The 24,204-nt window shown below is 48.3% G+C and overlaps 1 protein-coding gene across 2 annotated transcripts in view; it reads right to left on the bottom strand.

Annotated features, from left to right (window-relative positions):
* The window catches only part of PARP8 (poly(ADP-ribose) polymerase family member 8), a 583,039-nt gene that overhangs the window by 364,372 nt on the left and 194,463 nt on the right, over positions 1-24,204 (bottom strand). For both annotated transcript variants that reach the window (XM_030193114.1, XM_030193115.1), the window contains one exon: positions 21,631-21,721. In XM_030193114.1, the coding sequence (XP_030048974.1) occupies positions 21,631-21,721 (91 nt within the window). The remainder of the gene's footprint in view (positions 1-21,630; positions 21,722-24,204) is intronic.

Below are 24,204 nucleotides of genomic sequence, written 5' to 3'. Positions count from 1 at the left end.
TCGAGGGCTCCAGCAGTGCAGGCCCATCGGGACCGACCCCTTTCGGACCCGACCCCGAGGAGGTATGTGGATTCCACGTCCTCCTCATCGGTACCAAGGGGTACCGGTGACGTGTCTCAAGCGAAGCCGAAGAAGCACCGTCATCGGTCCCCTTCTAGTCACGGTACCGAGAGCTCCAGAACGTCGAGGGATTCGGCACCCATGAAACGTCGACACCCCCACAGCCTTTCTCGACAGACACTCTTGAAAAGCGCCTCCGAGCTATTCTTCCAGGGATCCTGGAAGGGCTGCTGCGACCATCTGTTCCAGTACCAGGAGTGCTTGCACTGACGCTACCGTCGATAGATGCGGAGGCTGGCTCCCTGCCTGTGGTGAGGCCTCCGACGTCAGTGTCGCTTGCGGCAGCGGCCTCGGCTGCCACCCAAGTTGACTCCCCGTCGACATTGATGGAGGAAGCTTCATCACCGCCGACACGGGAGTCGACTTCTTGACATCGCCAATGGGGACATAGCTCCTCGGCGTCTAGACGGGCTCAGCTTCGGACTGCAGTCAGAGAACTCCTGTCCGATACCGAGGGAGAGGCCTCGTGGGAGGCAGAGGAAGACCAAAGATATTTCTCTTCTGATGAATCTTGTGGCCTTCTCTCTGACCCCACTCCTTTGCCAGAGAGAAAGCTTTCTCCCCCGGAGAGTTTGTCTTTCTCGTCCTTTGTGCGGGAAATGTCTACGGCCATTCCCTTCCCTGTGGTAACTGAAGATGAGCCTACGGCCGAGATGTTCGAGGTCTTGGACTATCCTTCGCCACCTAAGGAGTCATCCACTGTCCCTCTACATAATGTCCTCAAACAAACAATGTACAGGAACTGGATGAAACCATTATCTAATTCCACCATTCCTAAGATGGTTGAGTCCCAGTATCGGATTCACAGGGACCCGGAGTTGATGAAGTCCCAGTTGCATCATGACTCTGCGGTCGTGGATTCCACGGTCAAGAGAGCCAAAAGTATGAGAGATTTTGCCTCAGCGCCCCTGAAGCGAGAAGCTCGGACTTTGGACTCTTTTGGGAGGAAGGCCTACCAGTCCTCTATGCTCGTGTCCAAAATTCAGTTCTACCAGCTCTACACGAGCATCCACTTGCAGAATAATGTGAAGCAACTGGCGGACTTGGTCGATCAGCTCCCTTCGGAGCAGGCATCCAGGGCCGCTGCGCAAAGTATAGTGATGCACAGACTCCCATGGCTACGTGCCTCTGACCTGGAAAATCGAGTCCAGCAGCGGCTTGCAGATATTCCTTGCCGGGGGATAATATTTTCGGCGAGAAGGTCGAGCAGGTGGTAGAGCAGTTCCACCAGCGGGAAACTGCACTTGACAAACTCTCCCACCGGGCGCATTCAGCATCTACCTCATCAGGTAGAGGTTTTTATGAGGGAAGGAGGAATGCTCCCTATACTTATCATAAGCTTAGGTACAATCCGCCTTCCTGCCAGCCTGCTCAGGCTCAACCCCAGCGCACGCCTCGACAGGCCCCTGCAGCTCCCCAGCAAAAGCAAGGGACGGGCTTTTGACTGGTTCCAGGCAAGCATAGCTGAGATAAACGTGTCCGTGCCGGACGATCTGCTGGTAGGAGGGAGGTTAAAGTTTTTTCACCAAAGGTGGCCTCTTGTAACCTCCGACTGGTGGGTTCTTCAAATAGTCCGGTGGGGATACTCCCTCAATTTGATCTCCCAACCTCCAAATTGTCCACCTGGAGCTCAGTTCTTCAGCTTCCAGCACATGCAGGTACTTGCAAAGGAACTCTCCGCTCTTCTCAGCGCCAATGCGGTCGAGCCCATGCCACCGGGGAAAGAAGGGCTGGGATTCTATTCCAGGTACTTCCTTGTGGAAAAGAAAACAGGGGGGGGGATGCGTCCCATCCTAGACCTAAGGGCACTGAACAAATATCTGATTCGAGAAAAGTTCAAGATGCTTTCCCTGGGCACCCTTCTTCCCATGATTCAGAGAAATGACTAGCTATGCTCCCTGGACTTAAAGGATGCTTATACACACATCTCGATACTGCCAGCTCACAGGCAGTATCTTAAATTCCGTCTGGGAACACAGCACTTTCAGTATTGTGTGCTGCCCTTTGGGCTCACCTCTGCGCCCCGGGTGTTCACCAAATGCCTGGCAGTTGTTGCAGCGTTGCTACGCAGGCTGGGAGTGCAAGTGTTCCCTTATCTCGACGATTGGCTGGTGAAAAACACCTCGCAGGCAGGAGCTCTACAGTCCATGCAGATGACTATTCAACTCCTGGAGCTACTGGGGTTTGTCATAAATTACCCAAAGTCCCATCTTCTTCCGGTTCAGAGACTAGAGTTCATAGGAGCCCTGTTGGACTCGCAGACGGCTCATGCCTACCTCCCCCAAGCAAGGGCACACAATCTTCTGTCGTTGGTTTCCTTGGCCAGAGCGTCTCAGCAGATCACAGCTCGGCAGATGTTGAGGCTTCTGGGCCATATGGCCTCCACAGTTCATGTGACTCCCATGGCCCGTCTTCATATGAGATCAGCTCAATGGACCCTAGCGTCCCAGTGGTATCAAGCTGCAGGGGAGCTGGAGGATGCAATCCAGTTGTCCACTGCTTTTCACAACTCCCTGCTATGGTGGACAATTCGATCCAATTTGACCTTGGGACGTCCCTTTCAAATTCCTCAGCCACAAAATGTGCAGACAACGGATTCATCTCTCCTGGGGTGGGGAGCCCATGTAGATGGGCTTCACACTCAAGGACTTGGGTCCCTCCAGGAAACAGGTCTTCAGATCAATCTTCTGGAGTTGAGAGAAGTCTGGAACGCTCCAAAGGCTTTCAGAGATCGGCTGTCCAATCAAATCATTCAAATTGGGACAAACAGGTTGCCATGTATTACATCAACAAGCAGGGGGGCACCGGATCTCGCCCCATGTGTCGGGAAGCTGTCCGGATGTGGCTTTGGGCTCGCCGTCACGGCATGTTTCTCCAGGCCACGTATCTGGTGGGCGTAAACAACAGTCTGGCCGACAGGCTGAGCAGGATTATGCAACCTCACGAGTGGTCACTGACTATGGCTGTAGTACGCAAGATCCTCCGAGTGTGGGGCACCCCCTCGGTGGATCTTTTTGCCACTCAGATCAATCACAAGGTCCCTCACTTCTGTTCCAGACTTCAGGCCCACGACAAACTAGTGTCAGATGCTTTTCTCCTTCATTGGGGGAAGGGCCTCTGTATGCATATCCTCCCATACCTCTGGTGGGGAAGGCTTTGCTGAAACTCAGGCAAGACTGTGGAACCATGATTCTGATTGCTACTTTCTGGCTGCGTCAGATTTGGTTCTCTCTTCTTCTGGAGCTACCCTCCGAAGAACCGTGGATTGGAGTGTTTTCCAACCCTCATCACTCAGAACGAGGGGGCGCTTCTGCATCCCAACCTCCAATCTCTGGCTCTCACGGCCTGGATGTTGAGAGCGTAGACTTTGCTTCCTTGGGTCTTTCTGAGGGTGTCTCCCGAGTCGTGCTTGCTTCCAGAAAAGATTCCACGAAGAGGTGTTACTCTTTTAAATGGAGAAAGTTTGCCGTCTGGTGTGATAGAAACGCCTAAGATCTTCATTCTTGTCCTACACAGACCCTGTTTGAATACCTTCTGCACTTGTCAGAGTCTGGTCTTAAGACCAACTCTGTAAGGGTACACCTTAGTGCTATTAGTGTTTATCATTATCGTGTGGAGGGTAAGCCTATCTCTGGACAGACTTTAGTTGTTCGATTCATGTGAGGTTTTCTTTTGTCAAAGCCCCCTGTCAAACCTCCTATGGTGTCATGAGATCTCAAAGTCATTCTCACCCAGCTGATGAAAGCTCCTTTTGAGCCACTGAATTCCTGCCATCTGAAGTACTTGACTTTGGAAGGTCATTTTCTTGGTGCCTGTTACTTCAGCTCGTAGAGTCAGTGAGCTTCAAGCCTTGGTAATCCATGCTCCTTATACTATATTTCATCATAACAGAATAGTTCTCCACACTCACCCTAAGTTCTTGCCAAAGGTGGTGTCGGAGTTCCATTTGAACCAGTCAATTGTCTTGCCAACAGTCTTTCCCTGTCCTCATACCCGCCCTGCTGAAAGTCAGCTGCACACATTGGACTGCAAGAGAGCATTGGCCTTCTATATGGAGCGGACAAGCCCCTTCAGATAGTCTGCCCAAATGTTTGTTTCTTTCAACCCTAACAGAAGGGGAGTGGCTGTTGGGAAACGCACCATTTCCAATTGGCTAGCAGATTGCATTTCCTTCACTTACGCCCAAGCTGGGCTCTCTCTTGAGGGTCATGTCACGGCTCATAGTGTTAGAGCTATGGCAGTGTCAGTGGCCCACTTGAAGTCAGCTTCTATAGAAGAGATTTGCAAGGCTGCGACGTGGTCATCAGTCCACACATTCACATCTCATTACTGCCTTCAGCAGGATAGCCGACGCGACAGTCGGTTTGGGCAGTCAGTGCTGCAGAATCTGTTTGGGGTTTAAAATCCAACTCCACCCCCCTAGGCCCATTTTATTCTGTTCCAGGCTGCACTCTCAGTTAGATGTTTACTTCGTAGGTCAATCTTTGTTATGTCCTAGCTGTTGCGGGGCCCAATTGACCCTGTTTATTGTTTTTTAGTGAGCCTGGGGGCTAGGGATACCCCACATGTGAGAACAAGCAGCCTGCTTGTCCTCGGAGAAAGCGGTTACATACCTGTAGCAGGTATTCTTCGAGGACAGAAGGCTGATTGTTCTCACAAACCCGCCCTCCTCCCCTTTGGAGCTGTTCCTTTTCTTTGGTTTTGCTTCTTAAGTTGACTGAAGCAGGACTCTCGCACGACGGGCAGGAAGATGGCCACGCACCTGCATGCTCGAAGGCTCTAGCAAGCTTTGATGCTAGGAAGATTTTCCGGACCTGGGGCTGCCATGGACGTCACCCACATGAGATCAGCCTGCTGTCCTCGGAGAATACCTGCTACAGGTAAGTAACTTCACTTTATCTTGTTGGGAAGACTGGATGGACCATACAGGTCTTTATCTGCCATCATTTACTATGTTACTATTCAATTCCTATGGGCTTTGTAACATTTGCCGTTCAGGAATCACTACCACAGCTTTGTAAAAGATGTCCTAAATTAGCAGCAACCACACAGTAAAGTCTCACATTAAGGCACAGTAAGTGCAAATTTTACTTTTTTTTTTTTTTTTTGTTACATTTGTACCCCGCGCTTTTCCACTCATGGCAGGCTCAATGCAGCTTACATGGGGCAATGGAGGGTTAAGTGACTTGCCCAGAGTCACAAGGAGCTGCCTGTGCCTGAAGTGGGAATCGAACTTAGTTCCTCAGTTCCCCAGGACCAAAGTCCACCACCCTAACCACTAGGCCACTCCTCCAGCAAAAGAGCCCCTTAATTTATTTTAAACAGACATTTATACTCTGCCCATACCCAGTATTGGGATTTAAGATACAATGGTGATTATTTAGACGCTCTATTCTTGTTTTAGACATCTAAAAACTGGCATTTAGACATCCATATTGCATGGATGTCCAAATCCCAATTTTACAAAGGCAGGATATGGACATCTAACTACTACTACTACTTAGCATTTCTATAGCGCTGCCAGGGTTACGCAGCGCTGTACAAGTTTAAACATGGGGAAGGACAGTCCCTGCTCAAGAGAGCTTACAATCTAAAGGTAACAAACTATGCAGTCAGTGTAGGTAACATGAATGGGGAGGTGGTTAGGCGCCAAAGGCAAGGGAGAAGAGATGGGCTTTGAGTAAGGACTTGAAAATGGGCAGGGAGGGCGCATGGCGTATGGGCTCGGGAAGTCTGTTCCAGGCATAAGGTGATGCGAGGCAGAAGGGGCGGAGTCTGGAGTTAGCGGTGGTGGAGAAGGGTACAGATAGGAATGATTTGTCCTGAGAGCGGAGGTTACGGGTGGGAACATAGTGGGAGAAGAGGGTAGAGAGGTAATGGGGGGCTGCAGATTGAGTACACTTGAAGGTCAATAGGAGAAGCTTGAACTGTATATGGTAGCGGATCGGGAGCCAATAAAGCGACTTGAGGAGAGGGGTGATATGAGAGTATCGGTTCACGCGGTAGATAAGACGTGGGGCGGAATTTTGGACGGATTGAAGTGGGGATAGGTGGCTAAGCAGGAGACCAGCGAGAAGGTTGCAACAGTCAAGACAAGAGGTAACGAGCGAGTGGACGAGGGTTCAGGTGGTCTGTTCAGAGAGGAATGGGCGAATTTTGCTGATATTATAGAGGAAGAAGCGACAGGTCTTAGCTGTCTGCTGGATATGGGCAGAGAAGGAGAGGGAGGAGTCGAAAATGACTCCGAGATTGCGGGCTGAAGAGATGGGGAGGATGAGGGCATTGTCAACAGAGACAGAAAGTGGGGGAAGAGGAGAGGAGGGTTTGGGTGGAAAGACAAGGAGCTCAGTCTTTGCCATGTTCAGTTTCAGATGCCCGTTGGACATCCAGGCAGCGATGTCTGAAAGGCAGGCCGAGACTTTGGCCTGGGTTTCGACTGTGATGTCGGGAGTGGAGAGGTAAAGCTGGGTGTCATCGGCATAGAGATGGTACTGGAAACCATGTGATGAGATCAGCGAACCCAGGGAAGAGGTGTATATCGAGAAAAGAAGCGGTCCAAGGACAGATCCTTGAGGAACCCCAAAAGAGAGCAGGATGGGGGTGGAAGAAGAGCCATTAGAAAATACTCTGAAGGTGCGTTGGGAAAGATACGAGGAGAACCAGGAGAGGACGGAGCCCTGGAATCCGAATGAGGACAGTGTGTCAAGAAGTAAATTATGATTGACGGTGTCAAAGGCGGCAGATAGGTCGAGGAGGATGAGGATGGAATAGTGACCTTTGGATTTGGCAAGGAACAGGTCATTGCAGACTTTAGAGAGTGCTGTTTCTGTCGAGTGTAGTGGGCGAAAGCTGGATTGAAGCGGATCGAGGACGGCCTGAGAGGAGAGGAAATCAAGGCAGAGGCTGTGGACAGCGCGTTCAAGTAATTTGGAGAGGAAGGGTAGAAGGGAGATGGGGCGGTAATTGGAGGGACAGGTGGGGTCAAGTGATGTTTTTTTGAGAAGTGGTGTGACTACAGCGTGCTTGAAGGTGTCAGGGACAGTAGCAGTGGAGAGAGAGAGGTTGAGGATGTGACAGATTGAAGGGTTAACTGTAGGAGAGATGTTGATAAGCAGATTGGTGGGAATGGGATCAGAGGAACAGGTGGTGCACTTAGAGGAAGAAAGAAGGCGAGCAGTTTCCTCTTCGGTGATCTCGGGGAAGGAGGAGAAGGAGGCCAGGTTAGGTTGGTTGAGGGAGTGGGTTAAGAAGTCACAGGGAGGAGAAGGCTTGGAAGTGAATTCGAGGTTTATCTTCTGCACTTTATCGCGGAAGTAGTCAGCTAGTGTTTGAGGAGAGAGTGAGGGGGGGGGTGGGAGTGGAGGGCACCTTAAGTAGAGAGTTGAGGGTGGCGAAGAGGCGACGAGGGTTGGAGCTAAGAGAATTGGTTAATTGAGAATAGTATTCCTGTTTGGCAAGGAATAGGGAGGACTGGAAGGAGGATAGCATGAATTTGTAATGGGTGAATTCTGACAGGGTGCGAGATTTCCTCCAGAGTCGTTCAGCAGATCGGGTGCAGGAGCAGAGGTAACGGATGCAAGGGGTTAACCAGGGCTGGGGATTAATGCGCTTAGTGGGGCGAGAGACAGATGGTGCTAGGGTATCCAGAGCAGTGGAGAGAATTTCATTGTAGGTAGAGACAGCCGTGTCGACAGATTCAGAAGACGAGATGGAAGGGAAGAGATTGGAGATGTGAGAGGATAGGGTAGGGGGGTCGACAGCTTGGAGATTCCTGAAGGCAGTGGTTATAGTTGGGCGAGGTTGAGGGGGAGGATGATGAAGTGTGAGGGTGATTAGGTGATCCGAGATAGGAAGGACTGAGGTGCAGAAATCACCTAATCACCGTGATCTGAGATAGGAAGGACTGAGGTGCAGAAATTGGAAGGTGAGCAGGAAGAGAAGAGAACGAGGTCGAGACAATGGCCATCACGGTGAGTAGGGGTGGTCGAGCATAGTCGGAGGTTAAAGGAGGATATCAGAGTAAGGAATTTAGAAGCGTAGGAGTTGGATGGGTTGTCAACGTGAATGTTAAAATCACCAAGAATGAGGGATGGAGATGCGGGATCAAGAAAGACAGTGAGCCAAGCGTCGGAGTCAGTAAGGAATGAAGAGAGGGGCTTATCAGGGGGGCGGTAAATGACTGCAACTCTGAGTGGTAATGGGTAGAATAGCCGAATGGAGTGTGCTTCAAAGGACGAGAAGCAGTGAGACTGCGGTAGGAGGAGGGGTTGGAAACTACAGGAGGGCGAGAGAAGTAGCCCGTCGCCTCCACCGCGGCCATCTGGGCGGGGAGTGTGGGAGAAGAGATAACCTCCATGACAAAGGGCCGCGACTGAGGCAGAGTCGTCAGGGGAGAGCCAGGTTTCAGTTAGGGCGAGCAGTTGAAGGGAACGAGAGATCATGGGTGAAGGGCAGTTTGTTGCAGACCGAGTGGGCATTCCACAAGGCACATGAGAAGGGGAGGGAAGAGGGGGGGGAGGAGGGGGGGCCTGGATTAGGATTAATGTCTCCCGCGGATAGTAGGAGGAGGAGGAGCAGGAGAGTGCGGAGGATGGTGGGGGAGGCCTGTCGACGAAGGCGACGAAGACGGGGTGCACTCAGGAGGAATGGTGAAGGGTTAATGGCAGGAAGGAGATGTTGAAGATTAAGGGCTAGGAAGGAGGAGGGGGACAAGAGAGATGGTGAGGTGGTGAGGGATGGGGGTGAATAGGGTATTGCCAAAGCGGGCAGGGCGGGAGGGAACACAGGTGGGCAATGAGTTCCAGCGGTAGACAGCGGTAAGGGGAGGGGAAAAAGATTAGGAAGGGACAGGGTAAGGAAGAGGATGTGGACAGGGGCCATAAGTAGTGATTGCGGTGTAACAGGTGTAAGTGTAGTGACTGGGGTGAGAAGCAGATAGAGCGGAGAGCCGGAGGCTTGGAATTGGAGGGGTAGATGGACTGGAGAGCAGGTAAGTCAATGGCTGACAAGTTAGCAGGCAGGCAAGTGAGGAAGTGGCTGCCAAGCTTGCAGGTGGGCTGGAGCAAGCTGGTGCGGATGGACAGGGACGAGCCGGGAGAGGCTGGGGGGCAGGTAAGTCAATGGCTGACAAGTTAGCAGGTAGGCAAGTAAATCAATGGGTGACAAGCTAGCAGGCGGGTTGAGGCATGCTGGAGCCGATGGACAGTAACGAGCAGGGAGATGCTGGAGAGCAGGTAAGACAAGGGCTGACAAGTTAGCAGGCAGGCAAGTCAATGGCTGACAAGCTAGTAGGCGGGCTGGAGCTAGCTGGCTCGGGTGGACCAGGGAAAGCTAGAGCAGCTGGGCTGCTCTCAGAGCAACCGATCTGGGCTGCCCTCAAGCAGCAGAGCAATCAGGGCGCTTGTGGAAGACAGCCTTGCGCCACCCCAACAGCCCAGTCAGGAAGACTCGTAGTGCAGGCAGGCGAACTCACTCCGACTCCCAGCCGACACGGTCCCGGGCAGTTCCTGCCGGGGAGCGCGTCGGCCGAGGGTGAGCTTTCAGAACGGCGAGCTCAGTGCCAACCTCCGGGTCTTTTGCTGTCGTAATTCCCTCTCTGACGCGCCTATTGGGATCACTTCGGCGGCTTGATGGTGCAGCGCGCCTCACGCTAGGCCTTCCACTCATGCGATGTGCTTTAAACTCTTAGTCATCCGATGTACCCCAGACTCTACACAGCCTGTGTTTCGCTACATCCGCGTCATCAGGAGTCGGGTCTGTGTAAACTTGTAAATCCCTTATGGCTGCAAGACGGTGGGGATTCCACTTCCACCTCACATCTGCCTACCAAACGCTGGCCCATGCCATCTAACACTGCAGTACATCCATATGGTAAAGGAACATGGTCTGGGAAGCCCCAAAATATGGATGTCCAACTCCAATCATAGAAGGAGAAGGGACAGTCCAACCATAAAAAGATGGATGTTGTTATTAAGACCCAGTACTTGTCACGTCCAGATTGCAGAAAGGTGCTCCAATTGCATGTCACCTCATTATTCCCTCAGTGGTTGCTGTCCTCCTCCCTCTCCCCTGAATGTGAAACCAGATAGATATCAGGTTCTAGGACAGCTTCAGATACTATGGACATTCTTAACAGAGCAGGATGTAGGTCTGAGGAGTAGACTAATGGTAAGTGCAGGTAATGGTAAGGGACCCACTTCAATCAACCTGAAATTATATACATACTAGCTATGTAGGTGCAGCCTGGAACAGAATAAAATGGGGCCTAGGGGGGGAGTTAGATTATAGGCAATGACCAAATCCTGCAGAACTACCTGTCCAAACCGACTGATGTGTCAGGTGTCCTGATCCAAACAGTAGTGGGATGTGAATGTGTGGACTGAAGACCATGTTGCAGCATTTCAAATCGGGAGGCTGATCTCAAGTGGGCTACTCAGGTGCAGCCCAAGGCAAGATGCCACATGAGACAGAGATGAGATGCCGTCACCCCCCCCCCCCCCCCCCGTTCCCGCCAGGCCAAGTTCTGGCATCTCCCCTCCCCTTCTATCTTCCACCCTGTTCCCCAATTCCCACATACTGCCCTGCCACTGGCACCGGCCTCTTCTCTACTGTGGCCACTTCTGAGGAAACAGGAAATTACATCAGAGATGCAGCCGAAGTAAAGGAATGAGGTGGGTGCCAGCAGAAGGGTAGCGTATGGAAATTGCTGCCACTGCCGGCTTTTAAAATACATAAAAAGAAGGTACAATTGAGGAACAGAGTGGAGGAAGGAAAGAGAGGAGAGATGTCGCTCCCGAAAGAGTACCGCCCAAGACCCCCACCTCAGGTGACCTAATGGTTGGGCCACCCCTGGCTACTGACGAAGCCATGGCTCTGAAATTATGAGTTGCAGTATGTCCCCCACAAGTCAGCCCAGCCTGGGCATAAGCAAAGGAGAAGCAGTCTGGTATCCAATTTGAAAGTGTGTGTTTGCTGATGGCCACCCCCAACCTCTTCGGGGGTCAAAAGAATCAAAAAGCTGGGTGGACTGTCTATGGGCTTTAGTCCGCTCCAGGCAGAAGGCTAAGGCTCACTTGCAATCTAATGTATATAGAACACTTTCACCAGGATGGGCACAAGGTGATGGAGATGCAAACGGTAACGGAGTTCAAAAATACGTGGGACAAACAGAAAGGAATCCTGTATATAAGGAAAGGATGCAAAGAAGCTTAGCAGTGATTAGGTAGGAAAGCCAGTATAGGGCAGACTTCTACATCTGTGCCCTGATCGAGGATGAATAGATTTGGTTACACTAGGTGGAGTTTTTCAGAGGCTTTGACACCAACTTCAGAAATTTTAGAAGGCGGCCAGTGCCGGGCAGACTTCTACAGTCTATGCACTAAAAATGGCAAGGATAAATCAAGATCAGGAATACATATGATGTATCACATCATACCATATGTAATGAATTTATCTTGTTTGGCAGACTGGATGGACCATACAGGTCTTTATCTGACGTCATCTATGTTACTAGTTAAGATGGAACTCCGACACGACCTTGGGAAGGAACTTGGGGTGCGTGCAGAGGACTCCTCTGCTGTGATGAAATTTAATATACGGTGGGTGAGCTACTAGAGCTTGGAGATCACAGACTGCAAGATGAAGTGACCGTCACTAGAAATACAATTTTCCAGGTCAAAAACTTCAGATGGCAGGTATCCAGAGGCTCAAAAGGAGCTTTCATCAGCTCATTGAGGACTATATTGAGATCCCATGACACAACTGGAGGTTTGGTAAGGGGTTTTGACAACAACAAACCTCTCATAAAGTGAACTAAAGGTTGTACAGAGATGGAAACACCTTCTACACACTGATAAGCACCAATTGCACTAAGATGAACTGTTACAGAGTTGGTTTTCAAACCAAACTCAGAGAAGTGCAGGAGGTACTCAAGCAGTTTTTGTGTATTTAAGAGAGTAACACCTCTTAGTGGAGCCTTTCCGGGAAGCCCACAAGATACGGAAGACACCCTCAGGCAATCCTAGGGATTTGAGTTATACGCTCTCAACATCCAAGTCATGAGGGCCAGAGATTGGAGAATAGGATTCAGAAGGGACCCCCACGTTATGAGTGATGAGGGTCAGAAAACAGTCCCATCTCTACGGATCTTCTGAAGACAATTCTAGAAGAAGGAACCATATCTGTTGCGGCCAGTGAAGAGCAGTCAGTATCATGGTGCCTCGGTCTTGCCTGAGTTTCAGCAAGGTCTTCTCTATCAGAGGTAAAGGAGGATATGCAAACCGAAGTCCTCTTCCTCAATGTAGGGAGAAAGGCATCTGACACTAGTTAGCGTGCGATTCAAGCCTGGAGAAGACGAGGGACCTTCCTGTTAAGATGAGCTGCGAAAAGATCCACAGACGAGGTGCCCACTCTCAGAAGATCTTTCAGGCTGTGTCCATAATGACAGACCACTTGTATGGTTGTTCTTGCTGGAAAAATATATGGCACAGAGGCTCATCCCGTGAAGGAGAGTCTATTGCCACATACCTACTGCTTCCTGACATTAGGGGTAGGATCCCATACCCTCTTGCTCGCTGACATAAAACATCACAACCTGGCTGTCTGTCTGAATTTGGATAATGTGGTCTTGAAGTCAATCTCTGAAAGCATTTAGAGCATTCCAAATGCCCGTAGCTTGAGGAGACGTTTTGAAGATGAGCCTCCTGAGTGGACCACTGACCCTGAGTGTGAAGCCCATCCACATGAGCTCCCCAACCCAGGTTAGATGTATCAATTATCAACACCTTTTGATGTGATGAAATTTGGAATGAAAGTCCCAGAGTCAAACTGGACCAGATAGTCCACCACTCCGACAGGACACGAATGACATCCATTAGGTTCCCTGTGGCTTGAGATTACTGGGAGGCTAAGGTCCACTGGGTCGCTCAAATGGAGCAGTGCCATGGGAGTAACATGCACTGTGGAGGCCATCAGGCTTATTTTCGAAAGAGAAGGGTGCCCATCTTTTGACAAATCGCAACACGGGCGTCCTTCTCACAGGGTCGCCCAAATCGACATAATTGAAAGCCGACTTTGGGCATCCTCAACTGCTTTCCATCGCGGGGACAACCAAAGTTCATGGGGGCGTGTCGGAAGCATACCAAAGGCGGGACTGTGGCGTGCCTAACTCATGGGCGTCCTCAACCGATAATGGAAAAAAGAAGGGCATCCCTAACAAGCACTTGGGCAACTTTACTTGGTCCATTTTTTTTTATGACCAAGCCTCAAAAAGGTGCCCGAACTGACCAGATGACCACCAGAGGAAATTGGGGATTACCTCCCTTACTCCCCCAGTGGTCACCAACCCCCTCCCACCCTCAAATTTCATACCCAGTTCCCTGACAGAAGTATGTAGGTCCCTGGAGCAGTTTTAGTGGGTGCAGTGCACTTCAGGCAGGCGGACCCAGGACCATCCCCCCCACCTGTTATACTTGTAGTGGTAAATGTGAGCACTTCAAAACCCACCACAAACCCACTGCACCCACATCTAGGTGCCCCCCATCACCCCTTAGGGTTATGGTAGTGGTGTACAGTTGTGGGGAGTGGGTTTTGGGGGGGGGGGGTTTGGGGGGCTCAGCACACAAGGTAAGGGAGCTATGCACCTGGGAGCAATTTCTAAAGTCCATGCAGTGCCCCCTAGGGTGCCCGGTTGGTGTCCTGGCATGTCAGGGGGACCAGTGCACTACGAATGCTGGCTCCTCCCATGACCAAATGGCTTGGATTTGGTCGTTTCTGAGATGGGCGTCCTCGGTTTCCATTATTGCCAAAATTCAGGGACGACCATCTCTAAGGACGACCTAAATATTGAGATTTGGGCGTCCCTCCCTCCGAGGGACACCATCTCGCAATGGTGGAGGGGTTTCTGTGTTTCAATGACTCAGAGGGCTATGCTGAAAGGTTACCCATATCAGACAGGCCTCTGAGGAGAAACCAGACAAAAAGTGTCCCAAACTAGGGAGAGTGGAAAGATGGCGACCTGAAGCTCATACGCTCAGTGGCCCACCTGTCCTCTGAAGTTTTGTCTTTGTTTACTTGAAATTTCCTCCCTGCAACTGCAGTTACCTTAACTGAGAGGAAGGGGACAATCGGGGGTCAGCCGCCAATGGCCAGAGTTTTGTCCCCTGTGCAGCAAGTGTTGGAACGCTGCACGACGAGCTGCCCACAGATGACTGGGTTGGCGAGTCCTTTGATTAGTGGGAATTAGATTAGAGACAAGTGTTCGCATTGTTAAATAATTTCTGGTTTTAAAAGAGAAAAAATGAAATTAGGTGTATTATTTCTACTAATATTGGACAATAAGTATGTTTCCAACAAAATTAATTGAATATACACCGTTTTTGGGTTTGAAGAAGCCAACCAGATGATCAATGTGGAATAATGATTCAGATAAATAATAACTGGGGATAATCAGGTTAATACCACATTTTTTTCTGTCTACTGTTTAATTGATATCCTTGTCTTGTTTCACTCTCCCTATTTTGTGGTCTAAGGAAGAGTGTATTTGCATGCTCAATGTGGCTTACAAGGGCCTCTTATAGCATTGCCATTCCAGGGTAGCAGGTACAACTGGTGTTACAAAAAGATCAAGGATGAGAAAAGAGATCTAAGCAGACAGTTATAGAAAGATGACATTCAGAATGAGGATGGAGTGGTGAAGTGTTATAATTAAGCTATAGGTTCTCGTTGTAGGCCTTGTTGAAGAGAGAGGTTTTCAGAGACTTGCAAAAATTAGTTATTTCGTTAATTGTTTTCAAGTCAGTTGGTAGTGCATTCCACAACTGCGTGCTCATGTAAGAGAAGCTAGTAGCATGTGTTAGCTTGTATTTTAGTCCTTCACAGCTGGGGAAGTTTAGAGTAAGAACTTTGCGGGATGATCTTTTAGCATTTCTGGGAGGCAGGTCCACGAGGTCTAGCATGTAGGTCGGGGCATCTCCGTGAATGATTTTATGAACAATCGTGCAGATCTTGAACACGATACGTTCTTTAAGTGGGAGCCAGTGAACTTTCTCTCTTAGGGGTTTTGCACTTTCCTATTTTGTTTTTCCAAATATGAGTCTGGCTGCAGTATTCTGGGCTGTTTGAAGTTTCTTGATAGTTTGTTCTTTGCAGCCAGTGTACAGTGCATTGCAATAGTCCAGGTGACTTAGCACCACTGACTGTACCAGGTTGCAGAAAATGGATCTCGGGAAGAAAGGTTTTACTCTTTTGAGTTTCCACATGGAGTGGAACATCTTTTTCGTTGTATTCTTCAGGTGTGTTTCGAGTGTGAGATTCCGATCAATGGTGACTCCAAGAATTTTCAGATTGTTTGAGACGGGAAGAGAAAAGTTTGGTGTAGTTATGGTGGTGAAGTTACTTGTGTTGTGTTGTGAGGTGAGTATGAGACATTGTGTTTTTTCTGCATTAAGTTTTAGCTGGAATGCATCCGCCTACGAGTGCATGATTTGGAGGCGTTGGTTGATCTTGTTGGTGATTTCTTTTAGGTCATGTTTAAATGGGATATAAATCATGACATCATCTGCATAAATGTAGGGGTTGAGGTTTTGATTGGCTAGTAGCTTGGCTAAGGGTATCACCATTAGGTTGAAGAGAAATGGTGAGAGGGGGGATCCTTGGGGGATTCCACATTCAGGTGTATAGAATTACCTGATTGAAATAATTCTTGTGTATTACTTTCTCTGTATTTCTGGCAAGTTATTTTATTGCTTGTAAATTTAAATTCTAATAAATTAAAAAAAAAAATAAAAAAAAAAAAAGAGAGAGAGATTTGAGCATCCCCGATCGTATTATCGAAATGAAAGATGGACACCCATCTTGTTTCGATAATACAGGTTTCCCCGCCCCTTCACGGGGACGTCCTGCGAGGACGTCCTCAAGAAAACTTAGGCGCCCCATCAGTCTCATCATTTGCCAAGCTGAAACCTGCTGGCTGCTGTAGATCTTCAATGCAAGCACAATCCGGTATCCGCTCTCACTAGAGAAGGAAGGCCCAGCCTGTGCTGTGTCTAGCAGGGCTCCTATGTACTCCAATTGTCATACTGGATGGAGATGGGACTTGGGATAATTTATGACAAACCCCAGTAGCTCTAGCACCTGAATAGTCAACCACATACACTTGATTGCCCCCTCCTGAGATGTGCTCTTCATCAGCCAATTGTCCAGGTAAGGAAACATATACACTCACAGTCTGCGTAGATATGCTGCAACTATCACCAAAAGCACTTGGTGAAAACTTTGGGGGCATATGCTAGGCCAAATTGTAGAACGTGATACTGGAAATGGCATTTCCCCACTCAAAATCTGAGATATTTCCTGTGACTGGGAAGTATCAAAATATGGATTATAGGCATCCTTTAAGTCCAAAGAGCATAGCCAATCATTTTACTGAATGAGAAGTAGGGTGCACAGGGAAATCATCCTGAACTTTTCTGTCATCAAAAGTTTGTTCAGGGCCCTTAGGTCTTGGATGGGCTGGAATGCCTCCATTTTCTTAATCACCAGAAAGTACCTGGAATAGAATCCCTGCCCCTCCTCCCCTGGTGGTAAGGGTTTGACCGCTCAGGCCTGCAGAAGGTGGAGATTTCCTGTACAAGTACTTACTTGTGCTGAGAGCTGATGCAAGACTCTCTCGGTGGGCAATTTGGAGGTCACCGATGCCAATTTAGAGCGTACCCACAATAGACTATTTGAAGCACCCACTGGTCTGAGGTTATAAGGGGCAATCTGTGGTGGTAAAAAATCCCTCTGACCAGTAGGTCATCCGGAACAGATACTCTCTGCGCAACTATGCTCTGCTAGATCCAGTCAAAAGCCCGTGCCCTGCTTTGACTGGGGAGCCAGCTGGGATTTCTGGAGATGGGGCTAATGAGACCAGGGATGGAGGCCCTGAGTCACTTGAGTAGACTGAGTAGAAAGTTGGTACCTAAGCCTTTGAAAGTAGTAGGACCTGCGCCTCTGCCCAGTCGAAAATCTTCTTCTTAAAGAAGATGCAGATGGAGATGGAGGTTGCCAAGAGCGTGTGGATAGTATCATTATGATTTTTAATGAGGTCAGCAGCGTCTTCTACTTTCTCTCCAAATAAGTTGTTCCCTCAGCAGGGTACGTACGCCAACCTCTCCTGAACAGCCTGTTCCAGTTCAGAGACACGCAACCATGAGAGTCTGCCCATCCCCATACCCATTCTAGAGAGTCTGGATGCAATATCAAAAGTGTCTTAACAGCCCCTGGCCAAATAATACTGACACTCCATCTGCTTATTGGCCAACTGGCAAAGCTCGGCGGCCTGCTCCACAGGGAGAGAATCCACCAGATTAAGTGTACTATTAGCTAGATGTCGGGTTCTCGAGGCAGAATCGGAATTCGTGAGCCCTTGGACCACTGCCGAGAAGCGGCAGAGGCCGGCAAGACCACCCTGGAACCGGATACAAGGAAGAGCAGGACTGGAACTCTGGACTGCAGTTGCAACTGAGGCAGGCAAATAGAACAGGCAAGACAGGAACAGCTTCACCTGTGCTTGACCACCGTTCCTCAGGAGTTGAGCCCGAATGCTGGCGGCTGGCAGGAATTGCAGGACAGGGCAGGAACTGAAGACCCAGAGGACCCACCCTGGGTCTAGGATACATGAGGGAGGCTAGGCTAGGCACTAGACTAGGACTGAAGGCTGCCACACTGCCACTAGGCAAGAACACAAGACGGACTAAGCAGACAGGGTAAACACAAGGCGGAAGCAGAGGTTAGGAGGTACATACAAGCTTGACAGAAGCAGGGGTCAGGACACACATACAAGCTTGGCTGAAGCGGGTTCAGAATATGCAGACAAGCTTGGCAGAAACAGGGTTCAGAATAAGCATGCAAGCTTGGCAGAAACAGGGTTCAGGATATACAAGCAAGCTTGGCAGAAACAGGGTTCAGGATATACAGGCAAGCTTGGCAGAAACAGGGTTCAGGATATACAGGCAAGCTTGGCAGAAACAGGGTTCAGGATTAACACACAAGCTGGACAGAAACAAGGGACAGGATATACACAAGCTGGGCAGAAGCGGGAATCAGGATATACATACAAGCTGGGCAAAGCAGGGCTCAGGCTATACACACAAGCTGGGCAGAAGCAGGGTTCAGGATATACATACGAGCTAGGTAGAAGCAGGACTCAGGACAAAGACATAAGCTGGTCAGAAGCAGGATTCAGGATTTACATACCAGCTAGGCAGAAGCACACAGAGAGTATTTGGGTTCAGGCAATAGTCAGAGACAGGCAGCAAGCAGAGAATAGCCGGGTTCAGGCAATAGTCAGAGACAGGCAGCAAGCAGAGAATAGCCGGGTTCAGGCAATAGTCAGAGACAGGCAGCAAGCAGAGAATAGCCGGGTTCAGGCAATAGTCAGACAGGCAGCAAGCAGAGAATAGCCGGGTTCAGGCAATAGTCAGAGACAGGCAGCAAGCAGAGAATAAACCAGGCATTAGCAGAGGTCAGGGCACTGGCTGAAGCTACAGTAGCTAACAACCACCGACAGGGAACAAACAAAGGCTGGAAGCTGAATAGCTCCAAACACAGACAGGGAACAAAGGCTGAAGCTTCAGTAGCTCCCCACACAGACAGAAAAGAAGAAGATAACCTGCAGGGGAAGGCACTCGTGATAGCAAAAAAAACTGTTTGAAAAGCGCAGCGTGAGGAGAAGACTACACGAATGCATCCTCTCAGCTCCACGGAAAAAAAAAAGAGACTGAGTGACCCGCATTCGAGTGTCGAGAGGGAAGGCACCAGTGCATGCATGGCGGATGCTACTAGAACTTTCTCTAGTGCTAATGATTCAGCATCCACATTTGGACTCCGTCGGATGATGTCACCCACATGTGGGAATAGCACAGCCTATTTGTCCTCGGAGAACACAGACACTCCTATACTACCACACAGATGTCCATGTCTCTTGTTTTCCCCATTCATAGATTTGGGCATTTCAGTTTTTAAAATGGATGTTCACACTTGACATTTCCAGTACATGAATGTCCGTTTCACATGTATTTTAGAAAAGGCTGTATCAATTTGTGAAATTCTGACTTGGAAGTCCATATTCTGAGTTGGATATCCTTTCTAAAATGCCGCTTCACACAACAATCATAAAAGTACAAACACTACGAAATACTGATTATGGAATACCAGAGCTACATAAATAAAATCTTTTTTTTTTTTAATCTTGCCCGTCACCTCAAAACCTAACCAGAAAAAAACTGGTACAACAGACACTTATAAATCATGTAAGAAAGCGCTGGAAATGGTTACTCATACATAACTGGCTACAACGTTCTGATGGTAGATCATTTTTATACAGAAAGACACAAAAAGAGTGGCATCTCTCATCCATTGGAAAGACTGTAAATATTACAACACTGATGTACTGGAAAAGCATTGGGATCACGGCCCTGTGAAAATTATGGAGAACTAGCAAAAAAAGGCCCGTTTCTGACACAAATGAAACGGGTGCTAGCAAGGTTTTCCTTGGCTCCCCTGCAGCCACCCATGTCCAGCGACCCTCCTCACCCCTGCGCCCACTGCAGTCACCCATGTCCAGCAAACCTCCTCTCTCCCCTGCCCCCCCTCCTGCCACCCATGTCCAGCGACCTCATGCCCCCCCTGCAGCCACCCAATGTCCAGCGACCCTCCTCTCTCCTCTGCCCCCCCTCTAGCCACCCATGTCCAGCGACCCTCCTCTCTCCCCTGCCCCCCTCCAGCCACCCATGTCCAGCGACCCTCCTCTCTCCCCTACCCCCCTCCAGCCACCCATGTCCAGCGACCCTCCTCTGGACATGGATCAGCTGTGAGGCATTTTTGTTTTCCCCCCAGGCTGTTAATCATAAGAGAAGCTCCTCAAGTACCAAGAAATGCAATCAGAGTCCAAGAAAACGTGACAGAAATATAAATATTTCCCATTATTTTGTGTACTTCAGGACTGATTAAAATAAATTTTCAAGTACACCTAGATAGGCTGCCTACACACTTTACAACTTATGAACTCCAGAAGGAAGCATACAATGAAAGTATTATAACAAGCATTAGCAGTAAATTTGACAGACTGAGATCATACGCCTCATATCCTGGCTTAGGAGTGACATTTATTATTGGCGTAATATGTGCAAAACTAACCCATTCGGAGACACTGTCCCACATAACTATGCATAGTTTCATAGGTCCCCCGTATGCATCGATACACACATCTGCATCTGTCTCTAATTGAAATGCAACAGCCTAAACCATCTCCTAAATAAAATCAATGACAGAGACAATGACAATGGTGGGGATTTTCATCTCTCATGTGGTAGGGAGGGATCTGACAGGAGATCAGTGGACCTCTTCTCTGAGAAGCTCCCTGGTTCCTCATCAGAATCCCAAGAGCCCTCTGATTCAGATTCACTGAGCAAGTCAACTGGTGTAGTCTGAGTTCTGCCTGTCTCACTGGACTGACATAACAATCAGGCCTCCTATGGCATTGAGATACCAATGATTTTCCTCCCCCAGTGCACTAGAAATAGCCATTGGTGCAGTTGACTTCAACTCCAAGCACCCTCCAGGCTGATCGGCTCTGCAGAAAAAATTAGACTGAGGAGGTACTGCACAACCGCAGCAGCTGTGAATGGGCATGCATATGCAGTAAGACTATACAAATCCTTCAAGAAAAAGTTGCCAGTTTCCCACACTGGGTTCCATCAGTGACAACACCTATGAATGAGGATTCACAGTCCTAATTTTCTAGGAGAAAAGCAAGCTATGCTACAGCGAAGCAGCATAGTCCAACCCTGCTAATTTAATGTTCATGTCTTTGTCATAGAACCACAAAAGAAAAGTACAGTAAAAAACAAACAGATGCACATCACATTGTCCTTATACTATGCAGGTAAACCTAATTTAATGTGATAAGGAATTTAATTAAATTTGAAATTCAAAGGCTTTTAAGTGATCAGATCTGGAAAAAAAAAAAAAAAAAACATAGTAAACCACTACCAGTGGTTCCCAAACCTGGTCCTGGAGGCACCCCAGCCAGTCTGGTTTTCAGGTTATCCACAATGAATATTCATGAGAGAGATTTACATGCAGTGCAAGCAGTGCATGCAAATCTCTCTCATGAATATTCATTGTAGATATACTGAAAAACTGACTGGCTTGTTGGGTGCCTCAAGGACCAGGTTCAGGAACCACTACATTATAATGAGACAGAACATAAGTTATTTTTCTATATACCATATCAATCTGGACAATATTTCATTAAGGTGCATACATTAATCATTCTAAATTATGCAAATCAGGAAAATATACTGTATCAGAAAATGCTGAATCTCTTCTTCAAACAGTTGTCTTGGTAACCTAGCAACCAATATTCTTGGCACCAAATCATAAAGTTCCACTAAGGATGAGACTGTGTGTCTATAATAGAACATGAAGTTAATGCAAGCAAAGGAAAAAAAAAACAATTAGTCTCACCTGGACCATTTAGATATTGTGTTAGAGAACAGTGCAGGCGCACAATTATGGGCTCTGTGCGAATTACATCCCAAGCAACAGCAATCTCTTCCTATGGAACATTAAAAAAACAAAAACTACAATAATCAAAATGGAGGGACTATAAAAGATATTTCTAAACCTCTATTTAGACTGCATTACATGTTGTCTGCAAATTTTTATCAGCTACAATCTTTTTCTGCTGTCATTTTCCATGCTCCTATATGTATAATAATGTCATCCAATGGAGCCTGTGACAAAGGAAAAATAAACAAAGCTATCAAAGGTGTTAGAACTTTTTTGGAGCTTTGAAGAGGACCCCCGAGACACAAACCTGGGACTGGGACAAACAATCTTAAGGGACCCCCACCACAGCCTCCCCCAGTCCACAGATGGTTAATAAAAAGAGTATTTTATTCTATTAACAATTAATAATGTGGCTTCTGAATAAAATTACCTTTTAAAACAGCAGTTCTTCACTGTCAGCGAGCAGAAACAGCCAGTGACTGATACACATTGCTCCCACCAGCCCCACAGCCTTCCCTCTGGTAAGGTTCCCGCTTATGTGGAAATAGGAAGTTGGTGCAAGCAGTGTGTATCAGTCACTGGCTCCTCATGTTTGATGCCAGAGAAGAACTGCTTTTTAAAAGGTATGTGGGGGGGGGGGGGGGGCTCGATTTTTACAAAAACAAATCAATTCAAATCATGAATTAGACAGCACTAGCAACAGGCCCAAGGAAATCTTGCCCCCCCCCCCCCCAGGCAGCCCTGGCTTTGAAATGTACATATGCAAGTGTCCCCCCATGTCCACATTGTCATAAGGGGTTACCCTCAGTTCATACAAACTTCGAAATCAGGAAAAACTAGGGGCGTTTCATGCAGACTAATATTCGATCCTCACAAACCACCTGTTACAAGTAAGCAACTTCACTTCTCCAAGTACAAGCAGGCCATCGCGCACTCATGCACGAGTACCAACCTACAGGTTACCTGTAACAAAAAAAGAATATAAAATGGAAAAAAAAAAAAACAGAGTGCCAATGGGCAACAACAAATATTTTTTTTATTGGCAACAGGCCATTTTGTCATTTACTCACATTTTCAAAGGTAAGGCAGCATGGAAAATAAATTTAAAAGTGGGCAGCAAAAGGAATAAATTTAGATATTAAAGTCTACAGAGATTCTACAAGACTGGTTGACCATGATGGGAATCCATCTCCAAACAAAAACGGGTAATGTGTGCACAGTAGCCCACATTGCAATTTTTCAGATTTCTTCCACAGAAGTCAACTTCAGGTTGGCTACCAATGCCACCATAGCCAGGGCTGCCGAGAGGAGGGAGCAGGGGGGACTACATTCCCCGGGTCCAGGGTCAGGCCGGCGCTGCAGTCCCCGGGCTCACCTGCCTGCCCTCTACTCCGTCCGCCACCGGCCCCCCTGCATTAAAATCCCTCACTGTGTCCCGCCCTCATCTGATTTAACTTCCGGTTTCCACGAGGGCGGGACACAGGGATGGCCCGAAGCGAAGGGAGGTGATCTGCCTTTCCAAACGGAGCTCAGCTGAGGCGCTGCCAATTTTAATGCAGGAGGCCTGGTGGCAGATGGAGCCGAGGGCAGGCATGCGAGACCGGGAACTGCAGCAGCGATGGGGGGGGGGGGGGGCCTTGCCCCGGACTGGGCTTACTCTCTCGGCAGCCCTGACCATAACTCTGATCTTACAAGCTTTAACATGCCCTTCCAGAATCAAAGCTGCACGAGCGTAAGAAAAAGACACTGAATCTGGTACCCAACTGGAGAGTGTCGGCAGCCGCTAGAGCTAGTAAACGGGGGGTAATTCTGCTATATCTTTTACGGCAAGAAGAATTACACACAATACTCAAGGTGTCGTTGCACCATAGAGCGATACAGAGGCATTATAATATTCTTTGTCTTATTTTCTCTTTCCTAATAATTCCTACCATCCTGTTTGATTTTTTGGGCCGCCGCCACTCATTGGGCAGAAGATTTCAGTGTATTGTCTACGACACCTAGATCTTTTTCTTGCGTGCCGACTCCTAAGGTGGATCTAAGCATCAAGTAACTATGATTTGGATTATTATTTCAATGTGCATCACTTTGCATTTGTCAACATTAAATCTCATCTGCCATTTAGATGTCCAGTCTTCCAATTTTCTAAGGTCTTCCTGCAATTTTTCACAATCTACACGCATTCTAACAACTTTGAATAGTTTTGTCTCATCCACAAATCTAATTACCTCACTTGTCATTCCCATTTCCAGATCATTAATAAATATGTTAAATAGAACTGGTCCCAGTAGAGATCCTTGGGGAACTCCACTATTCACCCTTCTCCACTGAGAGAATTGGCCTTTTAACTCTACCTCTGTTTTCTATCAATCAACCAATTCCTAATCCACAACAGAACATTGCCTCCTATCCCATGACTCTAATTTTCTCAGGAGTCTCTCATGAGAGTCGTTGTCAAACACTTTCTGAAAGGTAAAATTATGTCTTACCTGATAATTTTCTTTCCTTTAACGCAGCAGATGAATCCAG

The sequence above is a fragment of the Microcaecilia unicolor genome, chromosome 2, assembly GCF_901765095.1.
Source record: "Microcaecilia unicolor chromosome 2, aMicUni1.1, whole genome shotgun sequence".
In the NCBI taxonomy this organism is placed as follows: Eukaryota; Metazoa; Chordata; class Amphibia; order Gymnophiona; family Siphonopidae; genus Microcaecilia; species Microcaecilia unicolor.
Note: the sequence above shows the minus strand (reverse complement) of the source record. Positions and strands in the feature narration are given on the sequence as shown.